Source organism: Mustela nigripes, chromosome 1 (genome assembly GCF_022355385.1).
Source record: "Mustela nigripes isolate SB6536 chromosome 1, MUSNIG.SB6536, whole genome shotgun sequence".
Lineage (NCBI taxonomy): Eukaryota > Metazoa > Chordata > Mammalia > Carnivora > Mustelidae > Mustela > Mustela nigripes.
This window is the reverse complement of record NC_081557.1, coordinates 268,674,205-268,692,751: the sequence shown is the minus strand read 5'-3', so window position 1 is coordinate 268,692,751 and position 18,547 is coordinate 268,674,205. Positions and strand designations below refer to the sequence as shown.

The window sequence follows — 18,547 nt, the reverse complement described above, 5'->3', positions numbered from 1 at the left end:
GTAAGTGTGTTAAAAATTATTATCAAGAAGTTGAGTTGGAATTTTTTTTTTACTTAAGTCAGTGCTACTATTTATGAAATTTTAAAAAAGGTTTTATTTGTTTGAGAGCAAGAGCCCAAGCACAAGGGGCAGACGGAGAGGGAGAGAGTCTCAAGCAGACTCCCCACTGAGCATGGAGTCTGACGTGGGGCTCGATCTCCTGACCTGAGCAGAAACCAAGAGTCAGATGCTTAACTGACTGAGCCACTCAGGTGTCCCACCATTTATGAAATTTTTAACCAGTGTTTGTCCTATCATTTTTCTGAGGTTTATATATTTACTATTCCATTTCAAGGTATGTCTTTATCTAGAAGTCATTCATTTGATTCAGATTTTATTAGGAAGCCCTGGTATGAAAATCAGTTTCATGCAGAGAAAATACAAAGTAGCCACGTAGGGAAGGAAAACCCTTTGCAGACCACCAGGATCATTCTATTTATTGAAAAGGGAAGGACAGAGAGGGAGGGATAAGCTCAGTTTTTCAAGAACATGCAGCCAAAAACCAGCATTATCCCAGGAACCATGTTACATAATAAATGTAATAGAAAATTCTGCTTGTTTACTACATGTCCTCACTAAGTATCCTGATACTTAGATTTTCCTGCTGAAATGAATTGGGTTTAGAAACATAAGCCCTTTTTGAGATGCTATGATGTTCTGTAATTTGGCCCGAGAGCTATCGTACAGATGATCCTACACCTTCTGTCTGTGTCGCCCGGTGTGGTCGCCACTAGCCACGTGGGGACATGTGAACTTAAGTTTGATTAAATGAGACAAAATTAAGAATTGAGTTTCTTGGTTGTGCCTGCCACATTTTAAGCGCTTAATAGCGACTAGGCAGCTAATGGCGACCGTCCTGGACGGTGTAGAAGGGACCATTTCCAATATCCCAGAAGGTTCCTTTTGACAGCGTGTAATTAGATCAGGATGATTTTGATTAGCCAGAAGATCACTCTTGTCCCCCTGGGAAAAAGAAGTAATTAATTCTCATTGTATTTGGGCACCTAAGTCCTACCAAATAAGACCGACTGACTTTTTCAGCCAGCGTTTGTTTTCAGCTGGACAGCATGAACAGTGCCACTCTCCAAAGCCCAATAATATGCCAGGATCACAAAGACCAATTTCTGAGGTTTTTTTCCACCCAGAACTCCAGTTGTCCTCTCACTTTTCCAAACCAGCGCCCACTGTTTTTAGCTGGAAAGCGCGTTTGCACAGACAGGAAGGTGGAGCCCTCTGCTGTTCAGCTCAGGAACTACATGGAAGCTGTAGTTTGAACACAAGGCATAAAGAACACGGAGGCGTTCTGTTCCCTCGCAGTAAAGATTAATCCTGTAGGAAAGTTCCAAATGACTCTCCAGGCCCATGCAGAGTTGTCATGTAGCGAAATGTTGTTTTGTGCTTTAATAAATAAACTGCTAACAAGATATCTCCAAGACAAAAGATGACAAATTTTTTAGCTTTAATTTTCTTCCAGGGAAACCAAAGATAGTAATTATTTGAGTCACAATTAGTAAATTAGTGAGGATTTAGTAAAGGTTTTCTTAAGTAGCATCCAGGGTAAATCAAGCAAAATGCAAATTCTTTTTTTTTTTCTAATGAAATCTTGTAGCATTGGTAAGTAATACCACCAAGTTCATCATTATGGAGAGAAATAAGACCTCCTTTAATAAGAAATATTCATTTTTCCCTCCTTGATTATGAAACTTACTAAGCATTTGGGGCTCAGTTCCAAAGAATGTACCCATCTGGGAGTGAGTTACTTTTTGTTCTCGTGCCAAAGAAGTGAGTTGTTTCAGAGTTGTCTACTCTGCATTGTTTGTGTGCTCAGGAACTGTGCCTCTCTCCTCAAGGAGGTCACCAGTAGTGTAGCATTTCTGCAGTTTCCAGAGCTATTGCTACAAATCTCTGCCTTTAGGACTTCCCCTGGCTTGGGAAAGACATGAGAAGATAATCTCCTAAACCTTTCCAAGCTCCAAAGAAGCCATGTCTTAGGTATCGCCAGAAACGTGACTCCTACTTGCACTCTGAGTCAGTCCATGGTTCTCTACACACAGTCGGTCCTCGTGTTCTAACATCCAGTGGTGCCAAAAGCAGGCTAGAAGTACTTGAGAAAACCAGGGAGAGTAAAGCTGAAACATGTGAACTCTTTCTCAGTCAGCTTTCTGGAACCTCAAATGAGAAAAGGCAGAAGGTACATCCCACCAAAGTGCAAAGTCCCTTTGGAATCGAGATGGGAATTGGGAAACCGGTAATTCCAGGATATTAAATTAAGCCTCTCCTCACTAAACAAATACAGTTTCAAAGTTCAGCTGTGATAGGGAAGCCTTCCTCTACTTCAGTGGGTCTGTTTTTTTTTTAATTGGGCCACCTGCCCAGCACTTGAACAGAAACAGAAAGGTAGTGATCCCTATAAAGACATTGGGTTTGTTCAATATTTCACCGGAGTGTTCTGTGATGAGATATGGATCGAAAGCTCCCTGTCCCCTGTTTCTTTTTGTCTTTCTGTTTTGTTTTGTTTTTTTTTTTTTTTTTCCAGTCCTACTTTTCCTAGCTCATTCTCTGAAGTGTAAAGGACGTGCTGACTTAACGTTCTGGTAGAGTTTTACAAAGCACCTGCCGCAGATGTCGAAGGCCAGCTTCTGACTTAGTTCCCACACCCATCTCTTCCTCAGCCTCTTTTCCAGTTTGATTGTCACCTGAAGCCACCTTATCCCGGTGCACCTGCCTCTTCATAAATAATGTGGTGCAGAAGCAGCCACTAATTCAAACACAGTCTGCTGTGTAGAAAAAGGCAGCTTTTCATCTGGTGCTTTCGCTGCTTTGAAACCATTAGGCCTGCCTTTCAAGTCCATTCATCCCTTAAATCACCCAGAGCTTGCTTCCTCGCTTCTGGATCAATGTCAGGCTGAACTTTGCAGAGTCCTTGGAAGAGCATGATATATCTTCGTGACTGAATTAGCTGCCCATGCAACATATCTAGTCTGTCAACCAACTTTTCAGCTTACCAAGTCAATTTTAAGAAAGAACATTCATCTTGTACACCTGAGTTGGATAGATCTTTTGCTTCCCGTTGGGAAGTTTCCAATAAAACCTGTGATCTCTATGCTAATTTCATGGCTCTAAGCTTTCGTTTAGCCTAGTTCGTGGTTTTAAAAACCAAAATCTGCTTCCCCTGGTCTCATCACATCTTTCCCCACCCCAAAGTGCCATCTCAATTTAGGGGGAAAAATACCCATTTAAATATCTCTACCCAAACCAGAAGAGGTATCATGTTAAAATTCTCTAACTCCATTTGATTGGCAGTACCTGAAAATACTAGGATTCTTTGATTTCTAAGGAGCCAGGCTTGAATGTGTTAGACCAACCTTCCCTTCAGAACTGCCATGTTCTTCTTTGATTCGGTAAGTCGCATCTAGGCTCTGTACAGGTCTGCACCTGTTCCTAAACTGGGGTCTGAACTCCCCGAGGGTAGAAGCAGACTTGGTGGTACATTTCCCTCAGGGCAGTGTGCGGAGAGGTTTGTGAGCGCCCCAGAAAGTTAAGAGCCACCGGCCACATTGAATATATTGTTTCCAGGAAAGGATTCACAAATGAAGCTCTTCGGAAGGTGAGAATTGTTTCAAGGTGAACCTGTCCTCTGCCTTACCTCAGTGGTACTGGTTTGAATCAAGTCAGCAGTTTTTTTCAAGTATCTCATATGAATCTTTTTTTTTTTTTTTTTTCTAAAGGAATTAACTACTTTGAAGTTTGACTTAATGGTAAATTAATGCCGGTGTTTACCCTAATGCTGTCACACATTCTAATTTTGGGAAAGTCGGGTTCTCCTGAACAGGATTTTTGGTCAGCAGAGAGGTCTGTTGGACTGGGCAGCATCTGGGCTGAGAGAGTGTGGGAGACAGCGGAGAAGTTGGTTTTGAGGTTGTACTGGAAAAGGCAGAGGGGAAAATTGAGAGTTTAAAGGACCGTAGAGAGAGATAATATTAATTGTGAGAGCTGTAAGGAGTTTTGCTACAGACCAGAAATCAGAGCTACAGCGGGACGAAGCGAATGCATTCACGGGGTGTCTGGGTTAGGAGCGGCGCCGCCCGTGGCTCTTCCTCCGCTGCGAGACCGTTAGCGAGTGACTCCGGGCATCGGCAGTGTCTGAAGGAAACGCCGTTCCGCATTCTCCTGCCCAGTACTTGGGTATTTTCTGTGTGTGTGTGTGTGTGTGTGTGTGTGTGTGTTTAAACAAGAACCAAGTTAATATTTAATCTTCTGAGCCTCGTTTTTCAACTCCAGAACCGGAGCAAGTAGAATTCAAATCTTGGATGAGAAATCTGAGTTTTACTGAACAAGCAATAGTTCTTGATGTGAGTGAAACCAGGGAAGATACTTGAAAGAAAGAAACTACTATGCTTGTCTTCTCAGGTGTGTAAGGTCGGCTTCACGGACAGGGCTTCCTGGACGGTCCTGCTGGCCTCCCCTCGTTCGTCAGACGCATTTCCTACACAAGGCAGCTTCTCTTTCTAGAAAATGGCTAGACTGGCCACTTGTTAGAGATTGTCCGGAAACGGGTGATGAATACTATGATCCATGATCTTTATTTTTATCATTGGTCTCAGTAAGATTGTTTTTTAACTGGAGGTCTATGAAGTAAACACAAGCATTACGCTCTTTAATTGAATCTGAGATGCCATCCATTGTAAGACACTCTTTAATTTCATATTGCTAAAAAAATACTGTTACACATGCCTTATTATCACTATGTGCATAACTAAATGTTAACATAGTGTATGTTAAAATCCAAAATCTCTGCCTAGATGGCATTGTGCCTTGATTGCAAAGGTCAGTAATGTAAATAGTTCTGCTGTCATGATAGTATTGCTTCTTTTTTTTTTTTTTTTTTAAGATTTTATTTATTTATTTGACAGACAAAGATCACAGGCAGAGAGGCAGGCAGAGAGAGAGGGGAAAGCAGGCTCCCTGCCGAGCAGAGAGCCCGATGCGGGGCTCGATCCCAGGACCCTGAGACCATGACCTGAGCTGAAGGCAGAAGCTAAACCTACTGAGCCACCCAGGCACACAATAGTATTGCTTCTAAATAAGAATAAAAAGTGGCATTGATACATCTTGACAGCCATGCCTTACACGGACCATGTGAAGCACAGAAATTGTTCTTACAGCCTACAATTTGGGATAGACTGGCAGATTTTTCATTTTATGGTTAAATATTATAGGTTCAAGGACGTCCAGTTGTAGCACAACATGATGTAGTAAAATAAATTTGGAACCTAAGGCTCTAGGTTTGAAATACGGTCCTATCTGTCCCTTATCTGCTATGTAACCCCAGTCAGTGAGGACAGGTTTTCTGAACCGTAGCTGCTTACGCAGTCAAAACAAGGGGACGATGTCTGCCAAAAAGGGTAGATCTAAGAATTCCAAAAGGCATTTGTAGGCAGTAAACCTTACACAGACCAGAGTTGCTGACCTTCTCAGAGCCTTCTGCGCTGTGCGTCTAGGCATTTCCAGGTGAGCGGCTTTGAAGGGGAATCAGAGCAGTTAGGGAAGGAGGAACATGGAGACCTTTCCCTTGCTCCAAGGATCCCGTAGTAGCAGAATGGGGTGGGGGGAGAGGGCCTAAGGCTTGGGAAAGAAGGCGTCTCGAGTATAAGGCAACGTAGAAAAATAGGACCAACGTGCATGAATGAGGGCCTGGTGTCTCTCGGAGTGACTCGGATCTGAGTGGTCGGTCGTTGCTATGTGCAAGTTCAACAATCACGATGCTTCGTGGGAGAATGAGCTCAGCTGATTAGCAGTAGAACTTGGGGGTGACTAGAAGGCAGAAAGTGACTTGTGACATACCCTCTTCTTGAAACTGATTTGTAGTTGTCCTAAGCTGTATCCCCAATTCTTCCACCCCAGGTAGGTTTCTGTCATTTGCAGTATTTTCCTTGTGCTTGGTTGGGGGCGGGGGCTTTCTAAGTGTGGATATTTTGTGCCTCATCAAAGAAATCCCACGAGTGACCTATTCCCAAGGAACGATACAGAGGCCTCGCGCCGTCACTCTAGTAATGCTCTAAGAAGAACTTTGCTATAAGAGAATTTAATAGCTTTGTTACAATTTAGGATTTGGGAAGGAGTGAACAAAATTGAGACCCATTTTCTAAATAAAAAACACACATCGGGGGAGACGGTGGTGGCATTATCTTCTGCAGTTCTCACAGCTGTGAAGCACCCGATCGGGGCTTTGGTAAATCGGAGGCCTTGGTCAGATCTAAGTCCTTGTCTGCTTCGTGGGAGTAAGAAACTGAGAAGTACAGATACTTGTGGCTTTGGTGCTGATTTCTTGAAAGGGAGCTGGGTGACCCTTGACTATCAAGGGCTAGTGGTTACGGTTAATAGCGGGAGGCAGCAGGGGCGTGAGAGTCACGGGGCGGGGGTCCGCTGTGGCCACAGCGCTGTGACATCTCAGCCTGGCCACTTCGTTCCACCTTCCAGGGTTTGCACGGGAATAAACATAGGCGATCGGAGCCGACTGTGGCGGCACCGGGGCTCTGGCCTCTTCCGTGACCCGTTTTGCGGTCCGTGCTAACCACTTAGGACACATTCTCCTACCTCGTACAGCCTGTGTTCTCCTCACTCGCTCTCGGGCCGCCAGGCACCCGCTTCTAACTGAAGGCAGCCGGACAGTGAGGCGAAGCCTATTTTTCATCCCGGACGAGACGATCTCTATGATCCTTTTGAACTTTCAGCATTTTCTGATGTTCTTGAAATTCCCAAGTCTTTGGCCAACCATCTACTCGAATCACTTTATTAGGATGGTTTCAGTAATGATGAATGAATGGAGAAATTGAAGAAAATTCATGGTTCTTGGCAGAAAAAGTAAGAAAAGCCCAACTCCCAGAGCACGATGGAATCCCACTTGTGATCCTGCTCATGCTGGACGCCGTATAGTTTTTGACCATCTACAGCTTTTGTAAGCCGGAAGTGGTGACCAAATCCGGATGGACGGTTCCCTGCAGGCTCTCAGACTGAACTTTGAGACGCTTCTCATCTTGGGTCCCAGAGTCTCTGTTTATGGACATTTTGAGTTTCTCAGGGAAAGGGTAGATGAAAAAAAGGCTCTTTTTAAAAAAATCTTCCCACCAAGGACAAGTTGTTTGTAAAGATTGTATTGCACGTGAATCGTACTCAGAAAACTGGTGATCTGAAGAGGACAGAAGCACACTTTGTCCACTGTCTCATAAAATGTTGACATTGGGTTCTTTATTTAACAATGACTTTAACTAGGCTCGGAGCATTTGTGTTAATGCTTATGTCCTGTAGCTCCTGATCCTTTGGCTGTCATGACCACGTCCTGCCTCAGCGAGAGACGTGGCAGTGATGATGCCCGTAGCGACAGATCTCCCCGAGTGATTCTCAGTAATCCATGTCTTCCCATTGGTGGCTGTTTTTTTTTCCCTCCAGCATTCTCCTTGGCATTGGTTTGTGGTTGGGATAGAGGACAAAAGGCTGAAGCTTTTCTTCTGTTTCTTGATGCTTCCTTCCCTAAATGCTGTTTTCATCTGCCAGGTTGTCCTAATAGTAGATTTTTGCCCCAACACTCCACCCCTTGGCCACCCTTGCCAGGGCACGCACACATGTTATGATGCCATGGTCCCTGTTGGCTGGAGCGGGAGCAGATGCCCTCGGAGTGAAGGATGTGCCTTCCCAGACAGGGCTAACACCCCTATCCCATTCAGATGAAAATAGCCTTGGCATATTGAAAAGCAGGATTAGCCCAGGTCGTGTCCTCCTGGGCCTTCACACTCCCTGTCCCCCTGGGTCCATAGCTAGGGGTGGGCTTCCCGCATTGTTTGCCTTCTGAGACCCTCAGTCTGTCGCTCCTGGACGCCTCCGTTGTCCAGACATGCTGCCCGAAAACGACAGTCTCTTCTCGGTCCCGAGCTCTGTCCCTAGGAATCCCAGTCACGACTTAATAGCCTCTGGCCTCTACTGAGCCCCTCGAACAAGGGCTCTGTGAGCCGCAAAGCATGTGAATGGAGAGGACTGGCACCGCTTCCTGTCCCCCAAATCAGGAGCCTCTCGGCCCACGCGCTTGCTGAGAACGGAGGCTTTATAGAGCCCCCACCCCAAAGGAATTTGACACAAATGGGTGAAAATCGGCTGTGTCAGACCTCCCGGGGGAAGCTGGAGGGTCAGCATTGACTGTCTGGATTTACATACACGCATCTGTAAACACACATGCACCTGCGCGCACACATACGCTCACACACACACACACAGTACTTGAAGTCTGGGCCTCTCTTACGATTTCACTTTTGCAGCCTCTGTCCTGCTTATCTCCTGCTACACCCCGGGTCAGTCCGGCGTCACCTACACGGGATGCTCAGTCTTCCCAGCAGCTTCGAAGGCTCGCACGGTCTCCCCTGGCCGGCGCTCGGCTCTGTGAGACCAGGCGGTACGAAGCCCAGTTCCATCCTCCACGGGAAGGACTGATGTCTGCATGCGGCGGCCGGAGACTCGAACTCAGATCCAAGCTGGATCCTCTGATCTAAGCATGTCCCGGCATCGGACTGAATGAGTTTGTGCTCAGCCGGACAGTGCGCGTGTTCCTCCAGGAGCGATTTGCGTTCTGATGGCGCTGCTGTTCCCTCCCAACCTGTGTTCAAAGTTACCTGCTCCCTCATGGCTGTGAAAGCGACTTTCCTTCCAGACAGCATATTACTGACGCTGCGTTTTCTCCCTTTATATCCCTTGTAGGGAAGCATGCCTCAGACGCCGCCCTTCTCGGCCATGTTCGACAGCAGCGGTTACAACCGGAACCTGTACCAGGCGGCGGAGGCCGGCTGCGCGGGCCTGTGCTACCACGACAACAACCTCCTGTCCGGGTCTCTGGAAGCGCTCATCCAGCACTTGGTGCCCAACGTGGATTACTATCCGGACGTAGGTACCCCCATCCCTCGGAAGCGCATCCCTGCTGGTCGTTACAGGAAATTACAACGTAGGGGGTAGGGGGGCAGGGACCCCAGATACTGCTGAACTGTGTCTGGGCTGCTAAGAATTTTTCAAGTCAGAAAATGCCTATTGATTATTGAGTGTTTTGAGATCCAGTGGAGCCTGCGTGTGATTCACATTTTGATGAGTTTCTTCTCGGGGCTGGTACCACATTGTAGATGGCCAGATACCATCCAAGTGAGGTATCTGTAGGTTTAATTCATGCATATACCTTGTCCTTGCATAGAAACGCCGGAAGACAGTGCATACTCCTAGGATACTTAAACGCTTGTTTTCTTTCCAAGACCATCTCCATACTGAGGAAAGTGAGGTCGGACAGGAAGACTTCCTAGAAAGGGGAACAACAGGCATATTCAAGATGCGGTTCATGTGCTTTACTTTGGTAGCCCGCCTTTACCTGGGTAATACTTTCTAGTCTAGAGAAGTCACTTCCATTTTCTCACTCTCCACGGCAATTCCAAGAGGCCAGAGTGGAGAGCACTGAAATTCAGAAAGCGGAGTGAGCCGCACACGGTCTCAGCCCAGCATCGGCATCAAACCTAGGTTTCTCTGTTTCTGGGCACGTGGTGTTTTCTCCCCGTTTTCGCTGGTGCCGGAGCTGCCCCTTGTTACTGGACAGCGGCTGGTTGTTGATAAGGAGTTCATGAAACCATCTAGACACAGAGTCACATGTTTTTATAAATATAATGATGACCTTGGTGCGCGGAGGGTAGTTTGTGCTTGCCGCCGGAGCTCACCACAGTGTTTCTCCCTGTGAGTTATCTCTCTGTGCGATTTGTTGCATAGCGTCGTGAAATATGTTGCCACACAGGGAACACTTGTGATCAGAAGTAAAAGGAATCCCTTGTTCAGCCCTGTAAGTGTTTATGAGCTAGTAACGGCGCCCAAGTGGGGAGGCGGGGGTAAAAAAAATAACCCAAGCAAAATGAAAAACAACCCTGGATTTTTCTTTTCCCTGGGAGTCTGAAACTGTTAGAGCAAATAGGCCCTACTTCATTACTGGCTTCTTGGGAGACAATGTAGTTAAGAAAAAGTATACAGTGTGATATTGTGTTTTATCAAGTTGCTTAGCCTCCGAGCGAGTAAGCAGATTACTTGAAAGCCCGCCTTTGAATGTTCTAGCCCCAGCGGACAGACTCTGCTGGGTGCCCACCAGACGCACCGGAGAATCCTTGAGCTGCTGTGGGCTGGGTGTGTTTTGTGGTTTCCATTGAGTTACCATAACATCTGGACGCAGAACAAGATTCTGTAGGGGTGATCTGTTTAAGTCAGTGTCTTAAGTGTCTTTAAGTCAATGTCTTTAAGTGTCTCTGGGCTGAATTTCATTCTCCTTAGCGAGAGTGAGTTATGTGTCCTGGTGTCCTGGCGTCCAGAGGGAGGGACGTGAAAGTGTGCTTTGAATCATTTCGGTAGATAAACTTATCTTGTACTTCTGTTATTTCTAGTGTGGTTGAAGGGAAGAGGTATATCAGAAGGCAAAGGAAAAATCCGTCTTAAGGTGTTTTACTACGAAGCATTATTTTATGAAACTGCAGTGTGTTAGCTTTGATCGAGAGAACTTAATGAAATAAGATGTGTAAACTATGGGGGAGATACTAGTCTCAGAGAGAATGTGACCACGGTGGTTTTTTTTTTCCTCTCGCTGCAGAGAACGTACATATTTACCTTCCTCCTCAGTTCTCGGTTGTTCGTGCATCCGTATGAGTTAATGGCCAAAGTTTGCCACTTATGTGTTGAGCACCAGAGACCAAGTGATCCCAGCAGTGACAAGGTAATGATATGCCTTGAACTTTACTATTCTCTGTTGGGCTTGGTAACTCTGTCACTTAGAGGTTGTGAAGCTGGCTCCCTTCCCCCGCGCTGAAGGGCATAAATGGGGTCACGGCTGTGCCAGGGCAACGGGGAATGGCATAAAGAACACGGTGGAGGCTCGGACACCGGAATCAGTGTTCCTTTTCATCTAAGATCTTTGTTTCTCGAACGCTCTTGGTCCTGTTGAATCACTTCAGTATATAAAAATACTGCAATGTTACTACCCAAGAGAAAAGCCCGCACAGTGTATGTGCCGGACACTATGGTCAGTATGGTAGAATTTTTAAAAAATAAACCATCATGTCCTTCATGCGAAACAAGCCAGCCCCCACAGTTTAAGTTCACGGCCATGGAAGAGCCCTAGATGCTGCCTGAAGTTGGTGCCACTTGGCATTGACTTGGGGGAGGGGGACTAGACTTCTTCAAGCCCAAAGACTTTACAGGAGACGTTTACCAGTGACTTTGTTCAGTTAGAGATGTGACACCGTCTGTGGTGATAGAGATCACTGAACGAGATGTGCTCTTTCTTCCAGAACCAGATAAGAAAAATTGCACCCAAAATCCTTCAGCTCCTGACGGAATGGACGGAAACGTTTCCTTATGATTTTCGGGATGAAAGAATGATGAGAAACTTGAAGGATCTGGCTCACCAAATAGCCAGCGGCGAGGAGGTTGGTGTCCTGAGTTTTAGTGAAAGCACTTGCATTTCCAGGCCAAGCCTCGGTGGGAACCGGTGCTGAATTATGTATCGCCGTCTCCACATCTTCCTTTCTGTGTTGCCTTTGGGTGAATCTTCGACATCGCTTCAGGGCCCGTTTGGTGTGCGGAACGCGGAGGGTTACATAATCCCACTTGGAAGGGTTATCATCTGGAATTTTACGTGATTAATCCGGGGGTACGTTCATGTCCATTCACACGTAGGGTTCATGCTGCAGGGTGTTTTAATTTTACTTGTACTTTTCTTCCTTCTGAAAGATTTGACACAGAAAGTTACATAGCATGTACGATAATACACGTCATATTAATAGATCTAAACACAAATGGATACAACGTAAATAACCTGGTAACGTATTAACAGATGATAAGTTGTGTGTTGATACATCAGAAATAGACCCTTTGTAACCACGGAAGGGAGAAAACACAGGGTCTGGAAGCAACTAGCAGGACAGGACGGCTGCGGTTTCGGCGTCAACTTCGGGTAAAAGAGAAATACAGTTGGTTATGGGATTTTCACCATCAGGAAAGAGAGCTTACTAGTTCTTCAGGGCATGAGATGAAATGAAATTTTAAGAACTTTCTTATGGAGAACTTTATCCAGGGGGCACAGAATGAGATCAGGGAGACTGCTCTGTGTAGGTTTTATAACAAATGCTCCTTGACAAAAAAACCGAGGCTGTATGATTCCTGTGTCATTAGCAAAGGTCATTCTTCTGGAGAGGAGAAGACAAAGAGGAAAAGATCCAAGTCTCCTGGTGGCCGGAAGTTGGTTCAAGGCTAGTACCTAGGGTGGGTGGAGAACAGTGAGTCTCTTGGATACTCTGTCATAAATACTACTTCCCTGCACCAAGCCTTTGACAAGAGCTAACTAGCTATGAAATCAAGAAGGGTGATCCTCTCTGAAGGAGGCCTGGAGGCCTGGTATTTTGTGCTGAAGCTTGTTGGGCAAGGGTGTGTTTGTAGCTTCTGTGTAGCCAGTGAGCTCCTGGGGGCAGAGCCCTTGGGCGCAGATACAGCCCTTCCATGCAGGGAAAGATGGACAGAGCGTTTGGCCACTGGAGAGATGTCGTGTTTTGTTCGTCTTGAAATGCATTTTCCCTTTGGAGTGACCTTCCTTGAGAACGCACTCCCTTGGTGCTACGCTGTAAAGATCAGTGACAAGACGCCCTCTGTTGTGTCTGCTTCTGGTGAATCTATTTGAAGACCCTTCCCCCTGCCTTAAAAAATTATTTCAGATTTGCAGTTGACAAACTTGACTCGCCTGCAGTTATGTCCTCATGAGAGTGGATTTAACCCTTCTGCTGCTCCTGTGTGATGTACTGAACCCTGGTGATCCAGATGGCTGTGGTTTATCTGTGAGGCTGAGTGAGTGGGTTCCTGAGTCATTTTGCAAGTTATGACTGTTAAGATTATTTTGCCGGTTTGCCTGTGATGGGGTCCAGCCAGGTATGAATTGGTGGGTCGGCCACGCACAGAGGCAGAAGTTCAGTGCCGCAGGGTGCTTTTCTAGCTGCTCTTACACCAGCCTGTGTCTGTTGGGCAGCATCAGTCCTGGTTCAGTGAACTCAGGGTAGGACAAGGTGCTCAAAAGATCAGTGGCACCATAAGGACTTTATCTTGTAAGAAGTCCCGAGTCTGGAGTCAGTCAGTACCACATTTAGTTAAGTTGTACTTTAGGTACCTAACTTGATAGGTCAGTCAACTGACCTTCCCCCATTGCCTTTTTTAAAAGGTAGGAATGGTCGCTTGATCTTTTCCAAAGAACACCTGAAGAATCTTTTCCAGATAGAAAGTTACCCTTCTGAAAGTGTCTGATGGGTGGCCTTTTGCTTGTCGTGTGGCGGTGGTCAGGGAGGGAGATCACTTATATCTGTGTCAGTCCGATTGGGTCCTGTCTGGTTTTTTGGTCAGGTTCAAGCCCCTCAAGTGTTGGGAGGAAGTCAGAGGGCCCCAGGGCCTTTGAACCGGCTTCTTGTGAGCACTCCTCTGTTAATACAAATCCTTGATAAACCTTGAGGTTGTCAGATGGTTTTGAGTGAAAAGAGGAAACGAGAAGGTAAGCCAGGTCGAACCCAGGGCTTGAGCAGCCACGTGTCCCCTGCCTTGATCCGGTTGGGTTTTACAGGGAGAGGCCGTTCCTTTGGCCCCTTTAGTCCTGTTTTCGGAATTGGCCTCTGTTGGCATCTGGTCGATCTGTGCGGGCTCCGGCAGGTTCCCCAGATTCCTTGACTTCTCTATCCCTGCAAATCGAAGAGGCAACTGTGCTGCGTTGACACCCGGGTCGGCTCTAAGATCGTGTGATGCGTGCTGTCCTCAGAGAGACACCTTCCCTCACCACCCAACCACAGTCCCTGCAACACCCTCATTGTGGGCTTTCACCCCCGCTTTCTTCAGAGCACCCTGTGGCTGGGAATTACTTGCTTTTTAATTTACTATTTGTTCTCCCCCCGCTGACTCGTGGTGCCCGCTCTGTTCATCGTAGCGTCCCTAACTCCGAGCTCAGTGCCCGGCATTGCGTCGGGACTCAGTAGCCTGCGCGTGAATGAAGGAGCGAACTATGCAGTTGCTGGAAGAGAAAAACACCTACTTCCCTCCGCAGGAAGGAGCGTGGGCTTGGCTGGAGACTTGTTGCTTCTCGCCTGAGACTTTAGGGGTTTTTTTTGGCAGTCAGTGAGTCCAGGTGCACCCTGTGTATGATTTTTTCGGGTTCTGCTGAATCTGCTGGGACAGTTCTGCATAATTTGGCTTAATATGTTTCCCCCTGGGGATTTGCCCCAAATGAAGTGGTTTATTAGGACTTGCCCACAAGAAACATGAAATGGAGCTAATGACTGAATTCCGTGACAAGGGACTGTAGTGGGGAGAAGGCAGTTTTCTCTTCCTTAAGGGGCTGGTCTTTCTTCTATCTTTATTTGCCAGGTAATTACTGTCACTGGCATTGGAAGTTATAAAAAAGAGTAAGTGCATATTTAGCAATTCATGACTCAGTAAGGAAGCACGCCCAACAACACAAAGCTTGGAATGGACTCAAATGGCAGCAGGAAACTTAAAAGAGGTCATACATGCATACGCTCTTTCTCTGTGTGTCTCTTTGTCTGTCTCACACACACACACACACACACACACACACACGTTCTTCATTATTCGAATAGCTTTACCCTACACCCTCTTGTATACATGTTCCCCTTATAGCTTATTGCTTTTCGCTCACTAGCTGAATCCCTGACTGTACATCCCTCAACCGCTTCCCTTAAAAAAGTATACTTTAAAGTGTAGACTAAGAGACTGTGGACTCTGAGAAACAAACTGAGGGTTTTGGAGGGGAGGGGGATGGGGGGTTGGGTGAGCCTGGTGGTGGGTATTACGGAGGGCTCGTATTGCCTGGAGCACTGGGTGTGGTGCTAAACAAAGAATTTTGGAACACTGAAAAGAAATTAAGTTAAATAAATAAATAAAAATAAAGCTAGTTAATATCCCCCCCCCCCAAAAAAAAACAATCTTTCACCAGTTATGCCAGTAGAGCATAGATCCTGATGCTTTGCTACATACCAGCATCCCCCGGGAATGTTGGGTATGACATTTGGGACAGGGTGAAGAGACCATTTTAAGTTCACAGATTTTTAATGTAACTGAAAATAATGAAAGCAGAAGAGCGAGGGAGATGGGGACAAGGGATTTATTTTATTTTTATTTATTGTTGTCACTGAGGTCTAATTAGCATCTAACAGTGTATTAGTTTCAGGTGTACAACTTAATGACTTGATATTTGCATAGATTGTGAAGTAATCGCAGTAAGTCTTACTAACATCCATCACTACACAGTTACAGAATTTTTTTCCCTTGTGATGAGAACTTTAAGACCCATTCTCTTAGCAAGTGTCAAAGATGCAATACAGTATTATTAACTATAGTCCCTGTAATCACGTGCCCAGGACTTATTTATTTTGTAATTAGAAGTTTGTACCTTTTGACCAGCTTCACCCGTTTTGCCCCTCCCCTGTCCCCAGCTTCCCCCCACCATGAGGAATTTAATTAGCCCTTAATTCAGTCTCGAGCTCCTTCAAATTCCAAAGAAAAAGACATTTTTCTTTGGGGGACAAGCATATTACCAAATAGATCACATCTTCTAAATTGGTAACGTTCATGCTGGGTGGAAGATAGATTTTTTGAAGGTTCAACTTATTAAACACTGGGGTATTTCATTAATGATTTAGGGTGGTCTGTGAATAACAGAAGGAAAAAAAGAGGTGATCTAGCGGGCCAGTTTAAAGAACTAAGTAGAATATGCTCCAGACAAGTGGAGACAAAGAAAAGAAAAAGAAGGCTGGGTAAGCTGCTTTTGCCTTGACTAAGTAAGAATCGGTCATTTCCAGATGCATTTGGGATTTTCCTTAAGTATGCAGGGATCTGTCCGTCTGAGTTTCTGTAATTTGCTCCAGTACACTGGGTTGCCTCTGTGACATGATAAGGCTCTTGTACTTGTAGGTAAGATGCCATTCAGTTTTCAAACAATTAATCTCAGAAAGTAATAGTGGGTAACACCTTGTAAAAGGGTCTAAGTAGACGCACATATCCATAGGCCTTTCTCAGTTCAGTGGGGCGGCCCTCCTCGGAGGCGCTGACCTAAGGACCGGGTTAGCGTGGGGGCCTTTCTCAGGTCACTTACCTACAGGGGTGGTCGTTTGCGTGGCAGTCTTGGGGCGAGACGAGGCAGAAGAAGAGAAGCCGTAGCTTCTGTCTTGATGACAGGCCCCTGGGGATGGATTGATTGTGAAGTTATTTCTTTGACTTCATGAGTGCTCTAAAAAATCAAGAGACTGACACTGTCTCGAATACGTGAGTTGCTTTGGAAACCGATTGGTCTTAAGGGCTGTGGCTGTCGTGCAGCGTGGCCGCGGATAGTGCGGCCGCCGTGAGAGCATCACGGGGAGGACCGCCACGTGGGGGAGCCCGGCTGGTCGCGAACCTTCGCACTGACTCAGGAGTGCAGAGGAATGGATGTGAGTCACGTGCAGGTCAGGTGCCAGCAATGAACATCCTCTGCCTCCTGGCGCCAGCCGCGTCCTCTGTGCAAGGCCAGAGTGAGGTGCGGGCCGGGGCGGGGGGAAGGGGTGATCGTGGTCTTTTCTGTCCGGCTGGCATCGCTTATAGATGACCAAGACCGGGCGCGAGAGGCACATGGAGATCAAGAATGTGACCCGGCGGAGAAGCCTTAGGACGAGGCTGCTCTGAGCGGAGACCAGGGTGCTTTAGCCTGCGCGGGGTGAAGCGGGGCGGGGCGTTCCTATGCCGGCCCAGGGCGCACTTAGTTCCGTGCAGCAGCTCATCAAAGTGTCGCTGTGGGGCTTTCCTGGCTCAGCCTGAATCGTCCTCTCAGAGCAGCCTGAGCAAAGAGCTCACTTTCCAGGTCTGAAAAGGCCCCTATGGGCGATGTGTCCTTCTCGGACTCTAGGAGCTGGGCTCGGTTGTCCCGTAGCTGCCCGCGGCTTCTCCAGCGCCCGGGAGCACAGGCCCGAGTTTGCCTCGGGCGGACGGTCCACATGCAGAGTGAGCGTAATCCTGCGCTTCTGCCCGCAGACGTACCGGAAGAACGTCCATCAGATGATTCAGGGTCTGGTCCGCAAACTGGCCACGCTCAGCCAGTACGAGGAAGTCCTGGCCAAAATCAGCTCCACGTCCACGGATCGGCTCACGGTTCTCAAGACCAAGCCCCAGTCCATTCAGAGGGACATCATTACCGTCTGCAGTGACCCTTACACTCTGGCTCAGCAGCTGACTCACATCGAGCTGGTAAGGTCCTTGTCACCGTTTGCTGTGGCAACGCACACGTTGTCGGCAGTCACGTCCCGGGAGACTCTGTTAGCGTGACCCAATGGGAAGTGCTATGGGCGGTAGCTATGTTTTGCTTAGACCTTGAACATGAATGTTTTTGACATTCAGGGGATTCACTTCTTTTTTTTTTTTTTTTTTAAAGATACATTTATTATTTGAGAGTGAGAGCACAGGGGGAGAGGGAGAAGTAGTTTCCCCGCTGAGCAGGGAGCCTGACGTGGGGCTCCATCCCAGCACACTGGGATCACGCCCCGAGCTGAAGGCAGATGATTAACCGACTGAGCCACCCAGACGCCCTGGGAAATTCGCTTAAGCACTAGCAAGCAAGACGGAAGGGCAGATTGACCGACCTCCCCATCTGCGCTCTCCGTTTCCATGGCTTGCCCAGCCTTTCACTATGCCGTGTGGCACTGACGTTGGCAGAAGGTTGCCTCTGCTCAGATCGCGAAGGGGATGACAGTACTTAGGGTTAAAGGCTCATTTTTAGAAGCTGCATAAAAAGTGGAGGCCATGCCAGAAGTCAACAGAAGGAGTTAACAGTTTATTTCTTTTCATTTTCTTTACTAACATTGATCTGCTGGTTTGGTGTTTCAGGAAAGGCTCAATTATATTGGGCCAGAAGAATTTGTTCAGGCGTTTGTGCAGAAGGACCCTTTGGACAATGACAAGGTAATCGGACTACCTAGAGGTCAGCTCTGCAACTGGAAATGGGACTTCTTAGTCTGTGATAGTGGATGCAAGAGACAGAGCCTGGAATTATTTTGTCTTAGGCTTTACAGTCAGAAGGTGTTTTTTTCATTAGCCACGTCTGATTCATCGCGTGTTTCTGAAGCCTGGTCTCCAAGCACCGGCACCGTATTCTTACCCTGTCACAAACCCTAGCCTCTTCTTCCTCCTTATTGGGAAATTTAATAAGCAAGTAGACACAGGATTTGCGGTGATGAAGGTCGGAGATAAAGGCGTAATGGTTTTAGCAGATTAAGTCAGAAAAAAGTACCAGAGAATGCTCCGCTGGTGACTCAGCAATCACAGGGGCGGGAAGACAGGACCCACATGCAGTGAGCCGAGTAAGGGTCGCTTTGCTGCTGGCTTCAAGGTCAATCCCTCATGACAGGCTCTTGCCCGAATGAGCCACGTGTGAACACGC

The 18,547-nt window shown here is 46.9% G+C and overlaps 1 protein-coding gene across 4 annotated transcripts in view; it reads left to right on the top strand.

Annotated features, from left to right (window-relative positions):
- RASGEF1B (RasGEF domain family member 1B) overlaps positions 1-18,547 on the top strand; it is a 418,493-nt gene that overhangs the window by 384,828 nt on the left and 15,118 nt on the right. For all 4 annotated transcript variants that reach the window (XM_059385844.1, XM_059385834.1, XM_059385854.1 and 1 more), the window contains 5 exons: positions 8,785-8,967; positions 10,688-10,810; positions 11,385-11,522; positions 17,146-17,358; positions 17,995-18,069. In XM_059385844.1, the coding sequence (XP_059241827.1) occupies positions 8,791-8,967; positions 10,688-10,810; positions 11,385-11,522; positions 17,146-17,358; positions 17,995-18,069 (726 nt within the window). In that variant the 5' untranslated portion in view covers positions 8,785-8,790. The remainder of the gene's footprint in view (positions 1-8,784; positions 8,968-10,687; positions 10,811-11,384; positions 11,523-17,145; positions 17,359-17,994; positions 18,070-18,547) is intronic.